General features: G+C 40.8%; 2 protein-coding genes across 2 annotated transcripts; one reads left to right on the top strand and one right to left on the bottom strand.

Moving 5' to 3' along the window:
• LOC103432575 (translocase of chloroplast 159, chloroplastic-like) lies at positions 1–4,919 on the top strand. Its single transcript, XM_008370769.4, has one exon. The coding sequence runs from the start codon at positions 256–258 to the stop codon at positions 4,696–4,698; it is 4,443 nt and encodes a 1,480-aa protein (XP_008368991.2). The 5' UTR covers positions 1–255; the 3' UTR covers positions 4,699–4,919.
• A 755-nt stretch (positions 4,920–5,674) lies between these two features.
• On the bottom strand, positions 5,675–7,007 carry LOC103432574 (stress-related protein-like). Its single transcript, XM_008370768.3, has 3 exons — positions 6,773–7,007; positions 6,293–6,517; positions 5,675–6,204 (listed from the first exon to the last, which is right to left on the bottom strand). Exons 1-3 carry the CDS (start codon positions 6,806–6,808, stop codon positions 5,788–5,790), a joined length of 678 nt encoding a protein of 225 aa, XP_008368990.1. The 5' UTR covers positions 6,809–7,007; the 3' UTR covers positions 5,675–5,787.
• Positions 7,008–14,848: the final 7,841 nt, after the last annotated feature.

Raw genomic sequence — 14,848 nt, 5'->3', positions numbered from 1 at the left:
TTCACGAATGGTGCGAACATCGGATGGAACTCCCACGCCCAGTCCTCTCTCTACAAACAAGAAACTTGGAGGAGAACCCGTGACGCCGTCTCCTCCCATCTCTCCTAAAACCTTATCTCTCCCACTCGACGCAGTCCCACAGTCCCTTCCACAAAACCCAAATCCCGAAAACCACTCTCTCTCTCTCTCTCTCTCTCTCTCTCCAGAGGGTGCAGCAAAACCCTTCAATTTTCACCTCACAGCCAGCAGCCTCCGATGGAGTCCAAGCTTTTTGCTTCAGAGGAGGAGGCGCAGCACCTCTCAAACGCACCAGGTTCTTCATTTCTTTCTTCTCAGTACTCTGTTATCGATGATTCATCGAAAACCCATGTTTCCAAAATTGATAATGACGAGAAATTTAGCGGGGTTGGTGGCGGTAGTGACGGTGGTGGGTCCGAGACGGAGGAGGGGTTTGTAAGCGGGGAGGAGGAGGATTTTGATTCCGAGAGGGCGTTTGTGAGAGGCGGAGATACCGTGGTGGTTGGAGGGGTGCAGGAGGATTCCGGTGTGAAGTTTGTTAACCCGTCGGAATTCTTCTATCCGACGAGTACGAGTGGTCTGCGGCCGATTGCCAAGGTATCGGTGGATGATGACGACGGCGAGGAGGATGCTGGGGAGGAAGTGTTTATGGATTCGAAGAGTTTAGAGGGTGGGAGTCCTAAAGGTGTTGTTTTGGGGGATAGTGGGTTGGGGAAGAGTGAAAATTTGGGTGAAGTGGTCAAGGAAAATGGTGTTAGTGGTGAAGAAGAAGATAAGGTAGTTGAGAATTCGAAATTGGTAGAGGGTTTGGGCTCGGTGGTGGAGAAGCCGGTGGAGGTGGCTGAAGTAGATGATAAGAAGGCTGTAGAGCAGCCGAAGGAGGAGCATGCTTTCAATGGCGAAACGGAAGTTGTGACAGAGAGTAAAGAAAATTGTGTGGTGGTGGATGGGCCAGCTGATGAGAAGTTGGTTGAGGTTGAAGAGAACGGAGTGGAAATTACAAGTGGAGGTGACTCAGTTGTGCGGGATATACATGCCAATTTGTCTCAGACAGGAGCAGCTGTTGTCGTTGGTGATGTAGAGACGATTGAGGAATCTGAAATAAAAGGCTTGGAGGTTGATGAAGGTGTGAGTTTGGATAATGGTTTTGATCAAATTAGCCCTGAGACTGAAGAACCAAATGACTTGGAATCTGTGGCTGTGGATTCTGAGGGTTTAGGGTTTAGGGAAGTTGTGAGAGAGAGTAAAGAAAATGTTGTGGCGGTGGATGCGCCAGCTGATGATAAGTTGGTTGAGGTTGAAGAGAATGGTGTGGAAATTACTAGTGGAGGTGACTCAGTTGTGCAGGATATACATGCCAATTTGTCACAGACAGGAGCAGCTGTTGTGGTTGGCGATGTAGAGACGATCGAGGAATCTGAAATAAAAGGCTTGGAGGTTGATGAAGGTGTGAGTTTGGATAATGGTTTTGATCAAATTAGCTCTGAGACAGAAGAACCAAATGACTCGGAGTCCGTGGCTGTGGATTCTGAGCGTGACAGAGCGGTTGTTCCCAAGTCTGGGAATGTAGAACTTGATGGAGAGAAAGCTGCTATTGTTGCTGGTGCTGATGAAGTTGATCTTGAGAAGAGGCCAGAAAGGAAGGATGAACTGAAATCTAATTCCGAAACCAGAGAGAAAGGGCTGGCAACGGAATCAGGTGCTGATGTGATGTCAGATGACAAACCATCGGTAGGGGATGGAGCTGAAACAGAAACTGTAAACTTATCAGAACATGAACCGCAGATAGAGGCAAAACCGGAGAACGGTGACTTGAATGCACATGATGAAGTGCATGAATTGGAAGCGGCTGTCTGCGGAAAATATGTGGCACCTGAATTTCTGGATTCAAGTTCTGATAGCCACAAAGTAAAGCTAGTTGAGGAAGTTGAGGAGAAGCATATCCCAGATGAAATTGGCATTGGATCTGTGGATGCAAATTCCATTTCAAACAGAGAGATAAGAGTTGAAACTGACGATGACGGTGATAATGATCTTCAATATGATGATAAGGATCTTCAAGACGATGAAGGTGAGAATGAAGGTTCAGTTACAGATGCGAACAATGAAGGTATGATTTTTGGAAGCTCTGAGGCTGCTAAACAGTTTTTGGAACAGTTGGAGCGAGGATCCCGTGCTGGTTCTTACTCAGGTGCTGACAGTTATCATGATCATTCACAGAGAATTGATGGCCAGGTTGCCACGGATTCAGATGAAGAAGTGGACACTGATGAGGAAGGGGGCGGAAAAGAGTTATTTGATTCTGATGCACTGGCAGCGCTTCTGAAAGCAGCAACAGGTGCTTCCTCAGATGGTGGCAATGTTACATTCACCACCCCAGATGGATCCAGGCTTTTCTCTGTTGAGCGTCCTGCTGGGTTGGGATCATCAGTCCGGTCGTTGAAACCTGCTTCCCGACCAAACAACTCGAACCTTTTTTCATCTTCCAATGTCACAGTTGGGGGCAGTTCTGAGAACTTGAGTGAAGAAGAGAAAGCGAAGCTCGAAAAGTTTCAGCAAATAAGGGTTAAGTTCTTGAGGCTCGTGCAGAGATTAGGTGTTTCTACAGAAGAGTCAGTACCAAGGCAGGTTCTATACCGCCTAGCTCTTGTGTCAGGGAGGCAAAACAGTCAAGAATTTAGCCTTGAAGCTGCAAAGATGACCGCTCTTCAGCTTGAAGCAGAGGAGAAGGATGATTTGGACTTCTCCTTGAACATACTGGTTCTTGGGAAGACAGGTGTTGGGAAAAGTGCCACTATAAATTCGATTTTCGGTGCAGAAGTGACCCCAATTAATGCTTTTGGACCTGGAACAACTGCTGTGAAAGAAATTGTTGGAGTGGTGGATGGAGTCAAGATTAAGGTTTTTGATACACCGGGTCTGAAATCTGCTGCAATGGAACAGGGCATCAATCGCAAAATCTTATCTTCTGTGCAGAGGCGCATGAAAAAATCCCCCCCAGATATTGTCCTCTATGTGGATCGGATGGACTCCCGAAGTAGGGATCTAAGTGATGTGCCATTGTTAAGATCAATCACTAATGCCTTTGGTCCTTCAATTTGGCGAAGCACCATAGTTACTCTGACTCACAGCTCTTCTGCTCCTCCTGATGGACCATCAGGTTCCCCTCTGAATTATGAGATGTTTCGTAATCAGCGGGAACAAATAATGCAGCAGACCATTGGACAAGCTGTTGGCGATCTAAGGTTCATGAATCCGAGTATGATGAGTCCAATATCTCTTGTAGAGAACCACCCATCTTGTCGGAAGAGAGATAATCAGAAAGTTCTCCCTAATGGTGTAGCTTGGAGATCCCATCTATTGCTCTTATGCTACTCTATGAAGATCTTGTCTGATGCGTCTAATCTCTCCAAACCTCCGGAATCATTTGATCACCGTAAGCTCTTTGGTTTGCGTTCCCGTTCGGCTCCTCTTCCATACTTATTGTCTTGGCTGTTGCAATCTCGTCCGCACCCAAAACTTGCTACCGATCAAGGTGGTGAGAATGCTGATTCAGACATTGACTTGGCTGACTTGTCTGATTCTGATCAAGAGGAAGAGGAGGATGAGTATGATCAGCTTCCGTCATTTAAGCCTCTCAAGAAGGCTCAGATTGCTAAGCTTAGCAGAGAGCAGAGGAAGGCGTACGCTGAGGAGTACGATTATAGGTTTAAGCTCCTCCAGAAGAAGATGTGGAAAGAGGAGTTGAGAAGGATGAAAGAAATGAAGAAGAAGGGCAAGGTCAGTGAAGAGGAGTACGGTTATTTGGGTGAAGAAGATCCAGAAAATGGTGCTCCAGCAGCTGTGCCGGTGGCATTACCTGATATGGTTTTGCCGCCTTCTTTTGATGGTGAAAATCCAGCTTACAGGTACCGGTTCTTGGAGCCGACTTCTCAGTTCACGGCAAGGCCAGTGTTGGACGCGCAAGGCTGGGACCATGACTGTGGGTATGACGGTGTCAACCTTGAACATACTCTGGCCATTGCTAATTCTTTTCCCGCAGCTGTTGCTGTTCAGCTTACAAAGGATAAGAAAGAGTTCAATATTCATTTAGATTCCTCGGTTGGTGCTAAGCACGGGGAGAAGTGGTCGAGTATGCTAGGGTTTGACATTCAGAACATCGGAAAGCAACTTGCATACATTGTCCGAGGAGACACCAAAGTCAAAACTTCCAAGAGGTTCAAGAATGCTGCCGGAGTATCTGTGACATTCTTGGGTGAAAATGTGTCCACTGGATTCAAACTCGAACAGGAGTATGCGGTTGGCAAGCGCCTGGTATTGGTGGGTACTACTGGTACTGTCCGATCTCAGGGCGACTCAGCATATGGAGCAAATTTGGAGGTGCGGCTGAGGGAGGCAGATTTTCCGATTGGCCAGGATCAATCCTCATTGGGTCTGTCTCTCGTGCGGTGGAGGGGTGACTTGGCCCTGGGGGCAAATCTCCAGTCCCAGTTTTCCCTCGGCCGCAACTACAAGATGGCTGTTCGTGCAGGGTTGAACAACAAGCGCAGCGGACAGATCTCGATCAGAACAAGCAGCTCCGAACAACTCCAACTTGCGCTCATTGCCGTGATTCCGGTTGTCAAGGCTATCTACAACAGCATCTGGCCCAGAGCCAGCGAGAACTACTCCATCTACTAAGATACGTTCTATTCATTTTGTCATCTGTTTCCGTTCTGTTATGTTTACGACGTCGATGTTTTGATATTTTGTCAAATAAAGTTGAGATTGCGCGATTAGTTGTATCGAAAACGAGATGGAACCTAGAGAGCGAGTTTATTCAACGAGATGGTGCTGTAATAATCTCGGATTATGTATTAATCATTCCTAGTTAATGACAAGTTTTGAGTTTATTCAGTTAATACTTTTTCTCTCCCATTGATGCCCTAAATCTTTGTGATATCTTTCCACTTATATTTGCTTCCCTGACTGCTGGTAATGGAGTAATTGTAAGAGCCAAAATTTTCTGTGCAAGATATCCGTTCTTTAGGTACCGTTTGGTATGGGACGGAATAGAGTGGGACGAAGCGTTCCGTCCCACATTTTGTGCGCCTAAAATGGGAGGAACGAGCTGTTCCACGAAACGAATTTTGGATGAATTTTCGTTCCGCCTCACCTCCTGCAACGACTCGTTCCACATCCGTGGAACATAAAATTATAACCTGACCGTCTCTTTCTTCTTCCTCCTTGTTTCCATCCGAGGGCATATTTGCTCCCTCTCCGTCTCATTCCGTTTCGTACCGTATGCATGCCAAACGATACCTTAAGATGCTTCGAGAATATGACATTTCTAGTTTATGCGGCTTTGGTACGATGAGGTTGATTGATCCCATTTAGGGTTCAAAGATCGCAATTTAGAGCTTAAATTTTAGAAATTATACTCTCATATTCGTTAATCCCTTAGAAGCTCTAAAGAGCAATTCTACATTAATAAATCGATTCTATTGTTAAAAGATTAGTGCTATTCACACATTTTTGTTAGTTTCTATTATTTTGATCTTCTTTAATTTGTTCGATTATTTAATTTGTTCGATTTGATAGTTAAAAATTAAAAATGATGTAAAAATAAATAAGTATGTGAATAGCACCGCCCTCTCTGAAATCGATAAAAACGCAATAGAGGCACCACTTCAACTCTTTCTTTCAAAACGAGCCCAAAATAAACTTCACATTCGGAAAATAAAGAAAAAGCTAAAAGACAATAAAGCCCCCAGCCAGGATCAACGGTAATCACTGCTCCACTGCAACAGAGCCACCGTTCGTCGGAACGGCAACCACGTTCTCCGCTTCAAACACCTTGGCAATCCTCTCCGTCGGAATCAACGGCAGATACGCCGCCACGGAGTAGCCTCTGTTGGCAGTGTACCCGACGGCCCGATTGTACTTGCCGGACCAGTACGACACGGTTGGGACTATTATCTGAGCCACCAATGGAAACAGCGGTAGCCGGTTTAGCGCTCGCCAAGCCGACACGGCGTACTGCTCCGCCACCGGCTCGTACTTGTAGTACACGCTCACAGTAATATTCTTAGCCGTGCTCACCAAGCCGCCTTGCTCCACCTCTCTCGCCACCGATAGCGCCTGGCTCGACGCCTGCTTCACCAGAACTGGCACGTGACGGTCCACCTCGCTCAATGACTCATCCACCTGCAAATCACGTGACCGTGATCGAGAAACTATCAACTGTTTACAGTGTAAAATCAAGGGGCGGCGGAACGTAGGGTTTTAGACTGACCTTGCGATCGACGAATTTGAGGAATTGGAAGGGAAGGCCGTGTAACTTCTCGTAGACCGGTCCGATTACGGTTCGGACGGTGCCTTCCACCGTCTGAACCCCTGGTTTAAGCGGACCGGAGTTCTCCTTTGCGTACTCGTACAGGCTCGAGAAGCACACCACCACGTAAATCGCCGCCACCTGAACGAATTCCAAATACTTGAGCTTCTTCGCGTCCACTCGCACCTACAAATCAAGATCCGAAAGGAAAAAAATTAGAAACTTTCCGTCACTTTCTCGGCAACCAAACAGAAAGTTTCCAAATCAAAATCAACAGAGCATAAATTCAAAAAAAGAAAAAGAAAAAAGGCTTTTCTGTCACTTTCTCGGCAACCAAACATAACAGTATCAAAACCAACAGTTTCATAATTCCGAAAAGAAAAATAATCGAACTTTTCTATCACTTTCTCGGGAACCAAACAGAACGAAGAGAGAGTTTACCGTTTCTGTAGACTGCGATGCTTCAGAATCTGCCATTTTTGCTCTGCTTTCAAAACCTTCGATGCCTTTCGACTCTTTCGAAATAAAACGGACTCCTTCAAATTTATAGGGATTCCAAAGTGGGCGACAGTCTCCAAAAATCAACAGCTGGAATCAGATGTTCCGCACCACGTGGCGCTTCGGAAACGGTGGATGTGGTCAAATGCGTCAACGGGAGGCTTTCCAGGCTTGGTTTGTAATTTGTAGTGGTGGTAGGAATAATTCGACGGGTGCGACGAAGTGCGGGGGAAGCATGGGGACGTCTTACGCGATGACGACACGTGGACCTCTAAGGATGACACTGCGACGTTACGTGTCGGCTTTCGGCGAGAGGAAGAGGATATATTCTCTGCATGGGCTCGAAAGGCCAAGCGAATGCCCATCCCTTGGCGCGGCACGGCGGCCGAGGCGTCTATTTGGTTGCACTCAATCATAATCGTCTACGACGACGCTGCTCATACGGCGGTGCACTGCGCTGACCAATGGGAATTTTTTTAGAAAAATTTATGAAAATGATTTGAAAATTTTGAATTTTAACGAAAAAGCAAAAGGGTTGCAAGTGAATAGTATAAGAATTGATTTTTTAAAGTAAAAATGTGATTTTTCGTTAAAATGAATAGTACCGATAACTTTTCGTTAAAGCTCCCGAATATTTTTTTGGATAATGTTTTTGTTGGAAAATAAAGTACCCATTTTACAGCTGTCAAAAAAGTGATTAAAAGAAAAAGAGAGTATATTTGCGCACCATCATCTAGTGTGATGTATGCTCATCACTTTATTTATCATCGTTAGATAAGTTTGAATTTTCAGATTCATGTAATAAATAAGAACAAATCTCAAAATTTAAACTTATCTAACAGTAATAAATAAAGTGGTAAACATAGATCATACTAAATGGTGGTGAGCAAAAATGTACTCAAAAAGAAAATTTGACATTTTCATCCAATTAACGCAAAGTAAAAAGATCGGAGCTTATAACAATGGATGCTGATAACCAAAGAAATTCTCCGGCCGGCAAGTGTTCGGCGATTCGTCGGACAGCAAGGACTTGGAACGGGGCGATGGATCCGATTCCGAACCCACCCATTCAGCTCCTTCTCTCCTTATTGCCAGGTGATCTTTCTGTACCTCAACGTATCTTCAACTCTACTCCTATCCTCCTTATCAGATGATCTTTCTGTAGGTTGAGGACTGCAAGATGAGAAAATTCAACAACTATTTTCTATAATTCAATCAATATATCATAAGAAGAAGAAAAATAAAAGTAAAAATCACGTTCACAAATTCACAAAAGCACGTAAAATGTGAAGAAAGTTGAGATTACTTCTACCATAAAACTAACTGATAATATAAGAGTAGCCTTACTTAATTACCTATGGGCTTATGCAAGGTCCTTGCTTCTATTAATGTAAGATTCATTCTCAACACGCTTCCTCACGTGTGGTCAATTTTCAAGTCAAACACGAGGATAACACAAACAGAGTGACGTAGAACACATGTGGCCCTTGGACTTTACATGTAGGATAATCTACTCGGATATTATGAAGAAAGTTAAGGTTCTAACATAAAATTAATTTACAATATGAGGAATAGCCCTACTTATAAATCATGCAAAGTTCAATTTTGTGATATTCATTCGCAACAAATATAAGATAATCTAAAAAATACTTACACGTAGAGTTTCACAAGAGTCTTTTTCAAGGAGATCTCGTAAGCTTCGCTCTCCCAGCTTTTACGGGTTATCTCAGCAACCTTTTTCCCATTTTGATAGAAATGAAACGTTGGCTACAAAAGGTATATGAATTGTATATTAAAAACAAATTAAGGATAAAGGATAAAGATATGAGCAACTAAATCGTGGAGCTAAATTAAGAACATTCTTAGCCCCTCAAATAATTTACCGTACGGGGAATATTAAGATTTTCCAGTATGCTTTTGTAGTTGTCTTCCTACATATAGAGACTAAACAATGTTAGATTAATTAACTAAATGATCAGGCATAATAAGATATCATATTTGTTCTTTAAGCAGGCTCACATATGCAGATGGCAATTACAGCATGGTACATGACCTAGCTAACAAACACATTTTAACTTATACAACCGATCGGCAATATGAGGAATGTTTCAATTACTTATAAGCTTATGCAAGGTCCATCTTTACATCAGTGTGAGTTTCATTCTCAACCGTTGCTACTGGGAACATTCAAAAATCAATCAGATACAACACTAATATTAGCCTTATATAGTTCCAGGAATCAAATTCTAATTTGAGGGGTCTGGAGCAGATTTATCAAAGGGTGGTGGTATCCGCACATTATTTTTTACCTCTTACACATCCTCTTAATTTTCAGCCGTTAGATTGAATGAATTAAAGAAAATCAAATGACAAAAATTAACAAGATATGGTAAAAATGGGGGTATATATGGATAACACCACCCTTATCAAACATGTGGTAAACTATTTTTTCCATTCTCAGACCTATATGAAACAAACAAGAGCCTCTTTAAATTGTTACATTCGTCATTTTAAACTGTAAATTACTTTCAGTTTAAATACTAAACAACCCCCTATGTTGTTTTGACCTTATTATTAATTCTTTAGTTTGGATTAAAAAACTTAGCAGAAACTCAATAGCTTCCCGAAGGTAAAAAAATGGGATAATAGAAAACTGGATTACAGTGGCACACCTCAGGATCAAGGAGGAACTCATATGCTATTACATGTGGGAAAGGCTCACACATTTCCATAAACATATCAGAAGTGACATGAGACACTGCACAAGAAGAGTACATCAAACACTGAGTTGGAAAAGGAGCGCAGTTTAGTTTAGGGCAACGATAATCACACACATTAGTTTTCTTCCCACACTTCTCTTTATTTACATGCGTCAGATTGAACAAATCAAATCGAAGCAACACAAATGATTAAGAGGGTTGTGTAGGGGAAGAAACAAGGTGTGTGATTATCGTCTCCCGATTATATCACAAAGAGAAGCAGCTAGCTTGATTAAACAAAGTAAATTCATTTGAACTTACTGGCCTCGTAATAGGTCGTGAATAATATAATTGCCGGCAAAGATTGGTCTGTTCCAATGAATTAAAAAAACTAATAAAACAAACTGCATGAAACTTATATTTTCTTATATTAAACGTACACAGTTTCATCTAAAAAAATCTTCAAGCAAACATTTAATTCAAAAATAAAATAAAAAACTATAAAACACTACCTTGAATTGTTTTAACTGCGCTGACATACTGATCGTAATGATTGTGGAGCAAAATGAGAGGAATGTCTGAGTAACCTGAAAATAAGAAAATTGTGAAAAGAGTTAAGTCAGCGGCGGCAAGGCAACAACAAAGGCAGAAGATTTGGGGAAAGAGTTTTGAAGAGAGTCAAGTCACCGACCCTTGTAGTTGATAGACCAGCGGCTATAGGACCCAATAATAATTTCCTTTTTTGAGCTGGAATCAAGGGTACAGAAGGGTTTTGAAGAGGAAGGAATTGCCGGTGGGGGTGGTCGTGGTGGCAAAGATGGTGTGATTGAAACTGAAACTGGTAGGGTTTTGATGAAACTAAGAGGATGCTTATGGTTATGGTGATGAAGAAGAGCTGCGCAGGAGTTTAGGGGATTGCCAAGTAACTGTCGTACTAAAACCCTAGAATTCCTAGCCATTCTCTTCTCTCTAGCAATTCGCTTCCAAATCCCTTGAATTCCTCGCTTTATTCACCAAAATTCGGGTTTTATAGGGAAATATAGGTATAGTTTACGCTTTATTGACCAAAATACCAAAAATAAAAATATCTAAAATTCGGCTTTACTGACCAAAATACCCAAATTCTAAACCCTAGCTAAACACTAGATAAACCAATAACGAAACCTATATATGTGTGTGTGCCTTCGCACTAAACTTGTCAAAATTAACGTACTCGATCTCATAAAATCATTGTAGAAGAAATCCCGAGGAGGATCCTCGTCACCCAAGAATGAGGAATTCAAGGGTTTTGGGGCGACAATTGCTTCGAATGGGCAATTGTAAATCTACCCAAACCCTAAGTCTAACTTCAATAGCAGCTGAACTGTCTTCACCACCACCAAACCTTGATTTTCTGCAACACAGAAGTCGCATCAAGGGCTTTTCCTCCTCCGCTTCAGGCACGTAACCCGGCCTCTTTCTCTTCAAGGGCTTTTCTTCTTGCCTTGCCAACGCCTTAGAATTTTTTATCAAATTTTTGTTTTCAAGCCCCTCAATCTCAGACGTTGAATGTATTGTAGAATATCCTGACTGGAAGTGGAACAAATTTTGGTCCATGCACGTTCCATGGGAAGACCGGCGCCTCTTCGTAGGTACTCCCTCTCTCCTTTACTTTCTGTTTCCGATGTTCCTACTAACTTTGATGTAACTACAAAGATTCAATATTTCAGTTCCGCCAGAAATTTACTTGTATAAAAAGGATGAGTATGATTTGGAGCTTAAAAGAGTTCAAGGTAATATCTCTTACTTCTTCGGGATTATACACACACACGGGGTAAAGTATTGTGCCCTGGCCGGCATTCTATCAGTGTACCTGATGTGGCATGGTCTGCGTATTGTCTATTTTGATATGTATTTATGGTGAAACTTACTTTAACCCTAAATTCATTTGAAATTTGTTTGAATTCATTTGTATTGTTTTGAGAAAAAATTGAGTATAATGCAGTTTTACTTATGTGTTTCTTTAATTCATTGGTATATAGATAAATCTTTATCAGCAATCTTCTGCTTCTATGAATATGACGCTCAGACACATGGTAAGTTCTTATGAATTTACTCTTAACTGACTTGGCTACCAAGTTTTCTTTTTCAACTCATGCTTGATTTACACTTCTCCTGCAGACTACTTTTTCACACATTCAGTCATCAGTAGGTTGGCTAAGGAATTCCCACATGTAGCATTGTATCAAATTATCATTGATCATAGGGTATGGCTTTAGAAGATGATCTTTGGTTCACTTTAATCAAATTATTTGTCAATCATTTTAATTCTTAATAATTATGATATGATTTCTTATTTTGCCTCAAGATAAGTTGACTTAAGGTTTGTTTATTCTCTCTGCAGTACGTAGAAGACCTTAATAATGTAATGCAAGAGTATAATATCAACTGTACGGTAAATGATCCATTCTTACTTCGTGTAATTTGTACCATGTGTTTAACCTTTGTTTTGAAAATAAAATTCACTAATTAGGTTTGTAATTTGTTCAATATCCTAATTAACAATCGTGTAAAGATGATCATGTTATACATTACATAGTTTGGGAATTGGACTAAGCAATTTGGTCCCTTCGTATATTATGGCTTTCTTTTGTCTTAAGTAGAAAGTAAAGTTAATGGGTCATTTAAATAAAACCTCACAAATATAAAGTCGATTTTAAATTGGCATATGATGTTTGAAGATCCTACAAACTCATACTCAAAACTCACTGAAATTTTATCCTTATATATTTGATTGCATCCTTTAATCATACCGTTTATAAATTTTTAGGGTCTTCAAAGATCTGCTCCCAACTTAAAATCAACCATATAGTTGGGAGATTTTATGCAGCAGACACAAAATAATTTACTTTGTTAATGTGTGTGCATTTCTTTTCCAGCCAACGTTTCGTTTCTTTCAAAATGGGAAAAAGGTACATGATGTAGCAGGTGGATCTACCGTACTCCTGGAAAAGACTCTTGAAAAAATCTATGGGTAATCATTTTCTTGGTTTACTTAATTTACATTTGTGTGCTTTGACGTAGTTCTGGCCAAGTTTACACAACTCATTTATATAACAAAAACACAACGTAAATTCTTGATTTTTTTTCGTACCGTGCTGGTATTGTGTGGACATGATAAGGATTAAGTACCCATTATGTTAATTGGTGTTTATGTGTCCGTGCTCTAACTTGTTAGTCACCCGTTCATACCCGTTAAGAAAAATAATAGTCACTGAGGGTTAAATTACAGGTTGTTTAACCTTTCGTAACTTGTAGTTTAACCTTTAGTAACTATTTTCTATCTTCATTAGAGGTTAAATTACATAAAATAGTTACTAAAGGCTATTGTTAAATCTTTCATCTAGGGGGGAGGAAAAGAGTAGAACTCAAGGGTTTGACACACAAGTAAAGAAAGATAAGAATGGGGAAGAAGTTTATTCAGTATTTGAAGTGGAAGCAGCGGCAGGTGACAAATCTGATACAAGTTACGAATTGAAATACTATTCCAAATGCCCTTGCGATTTGTGCCATGGTATGAGGCGCCTGCGACAATGGTTGTCACAACAGAGTGAAACTCAGATTGCAAAGGATGAGAAATAAAGTGTGGATGGTCATTTTCGTTCATTTCTACACTTTCATTCATTTTGGATGTGGAAAGCATTTGAGCACATGATTGTTAAATTGCACAAGATATTGCTGCAAACGGTAAATTAAGCCACTCCACATATATAATTAGAAGAGAGAACGAGGCCGGTTTGGCTTGAGGTGCAGGCCAGTTGATCCACTCCTCGACTCGAATAATATTTTGAAGGCTTATAGTTGATGCATGCTTCTGAAAATCTTGATCAGTCGTCCTCTAAATGGTTTTATCATCAAAGGATGCTATTATTTATGGAACAATTTCATTATTATTTTAGTTGGTATTTTTTGTATTTGGTCTCAGCTGTTAAAACAGGGCAAATGCAACATTGCACAAATAAAAAAGGAAAAAAAACTGCACTGTGAATACAGATCTTCAGACCGCAAGGCTTGAAGATACCAAAGCAACACTTAAATCTAACTGAATTTTTATTTAATACATATAGAAAATTTGACAACACAGATGAAAAATAAAACATATTCGAAATCACAGAGAGAAATAGAAAAATAATGAGCTAGAAGATCAATAAGGTGACACAGCTTTTATCCCTTCCCTGAAGTACGTAGAAAGCTTTCCACCCGCTTCCACAGCTTCCAGAAACCCCCCATGCTTCTAAGTGTAGTTTTGTCCCAAAATCTCGTCTTCCCATCCAAGCATACCTACAAAATCTTGTAGTAAGGATATATTTAATAAAAAATGTAACTCTAAATTTTTTTGTTTTGTTTTCAGCAATAACTTCACTGCAGGCACAAGATTGCTCGAAAACTGAGGACGAAGCTAGGAAATCAAGTAAAAATAGCGTTCACAAGATACACAAAAGCATGCAAATGTAAAGTAATATAGAAAAGTACTTACCCGTAGAGTTTTCTATTTGACCAATAATATGTTCGAAAGGCACCCAAGGGATTTCCTTCGGATACCAACTTGGAGGTGTGCCCTTCTGAGCTGAAACAATCAATAATTCAAACATCTTGTCTAAAAACTCAGGCCAAATCGTAGTGAGCATGACATCAATCTCAATGGCTAATATTTGTTCAGACATTGTCATTTTCTTTGGGTTGATTGCCGATTGATATTGCACCTAGATCGAAAGAAGAAAGACATAAATTAGAATTCAATTTATACATGGGAAAATATGGTAATAACACATGAATATTAAATTTCACATTACCTGATGAAGTGTATGTTTTATGATGTTGGCCGAGCATCCGAGGAAATCCATTGGAACATTATCGTAATCACTCATATTCTTTGGGTAAAACCGCACGTCAATTTTTGACATCCATTTTTGTTGAGGATAACCAGGATAGCAAAAGCCTTTATTGTAAAAATACGTATCCAATTCCCTTGTATACATTTTGTTCGATTTGTCGTTTGAGTCTTTGGCTTCACCTAACTTGGAATAAAGCCACATACGTACTATGTTCCTAAGCACTGATGGCAAAGTCGCATGATGCAATAGTGCAACACCTATGTCTTTGGTTCGAACCAACACATATGTCACACTTTCCAGCTCCTTAGGGACACCACTAGTGAATATTTGACTGTTAAAGAGGTACATTTGTGTGAAGTCGAACATTTTGCCGCAATGCACCTTCCCCTTCTTCAGTTCTATGTCGAATGTTCCGTTGTGGCAAATAATGTCAAAGGAATCAATGT

The sequence above is a fragment of the Malus domestica genome, chromosome 03, assembly GCF_042453785.1.
Source record: "Malus domestica chromosome 03, GDT2T_hap1".
Classification (NCBI taxonomy): Eukaryota; Viridiplantae; Streptophyta; class Magnoliopsida; order Rosales; family Rosaceae; genus Malus; species Malus domestica.
Note: the sequence above shows the minus strand (reverse complement) of the source record. Positions and strands in the feature narration are given on the sequence as shown.

What these genes read in the sequence shown, in the direction of transcription:
- LOC103432575 (XM_008370769.4), top strand. Translation starts at nt 256, where the DNA reads ATGGAGTCCAAGCTTTTTGCTTCAGAGGAGGAGGCGCAGCACCTCTCA.
- LOC103432574 (XM_008370768.3), bottom strand. Translation starts at nt 6,808, where the DNA reads ATGGCAGATTCTGAAGCATCGCAGTCTACAGAAACG. An exon ending in CATCGCAGTCTACAGAAACG is followed by an intron (nt 6,518 to 6,772) that starts GTAAACTCTCTC and finishes CTTGATTTGTAG; the next exon opens with GTGCGAGTGGACGCGAAGAA. An exon ending in TCAAATTCGTCGATCGCAAG is followed by an intron (nt 6,205 to 6,292) that starts GTCAGTCTAAAA and finishes CGTGATTTGCAG; the next exon opens with GTGGATGAGTCATTGAGCGA.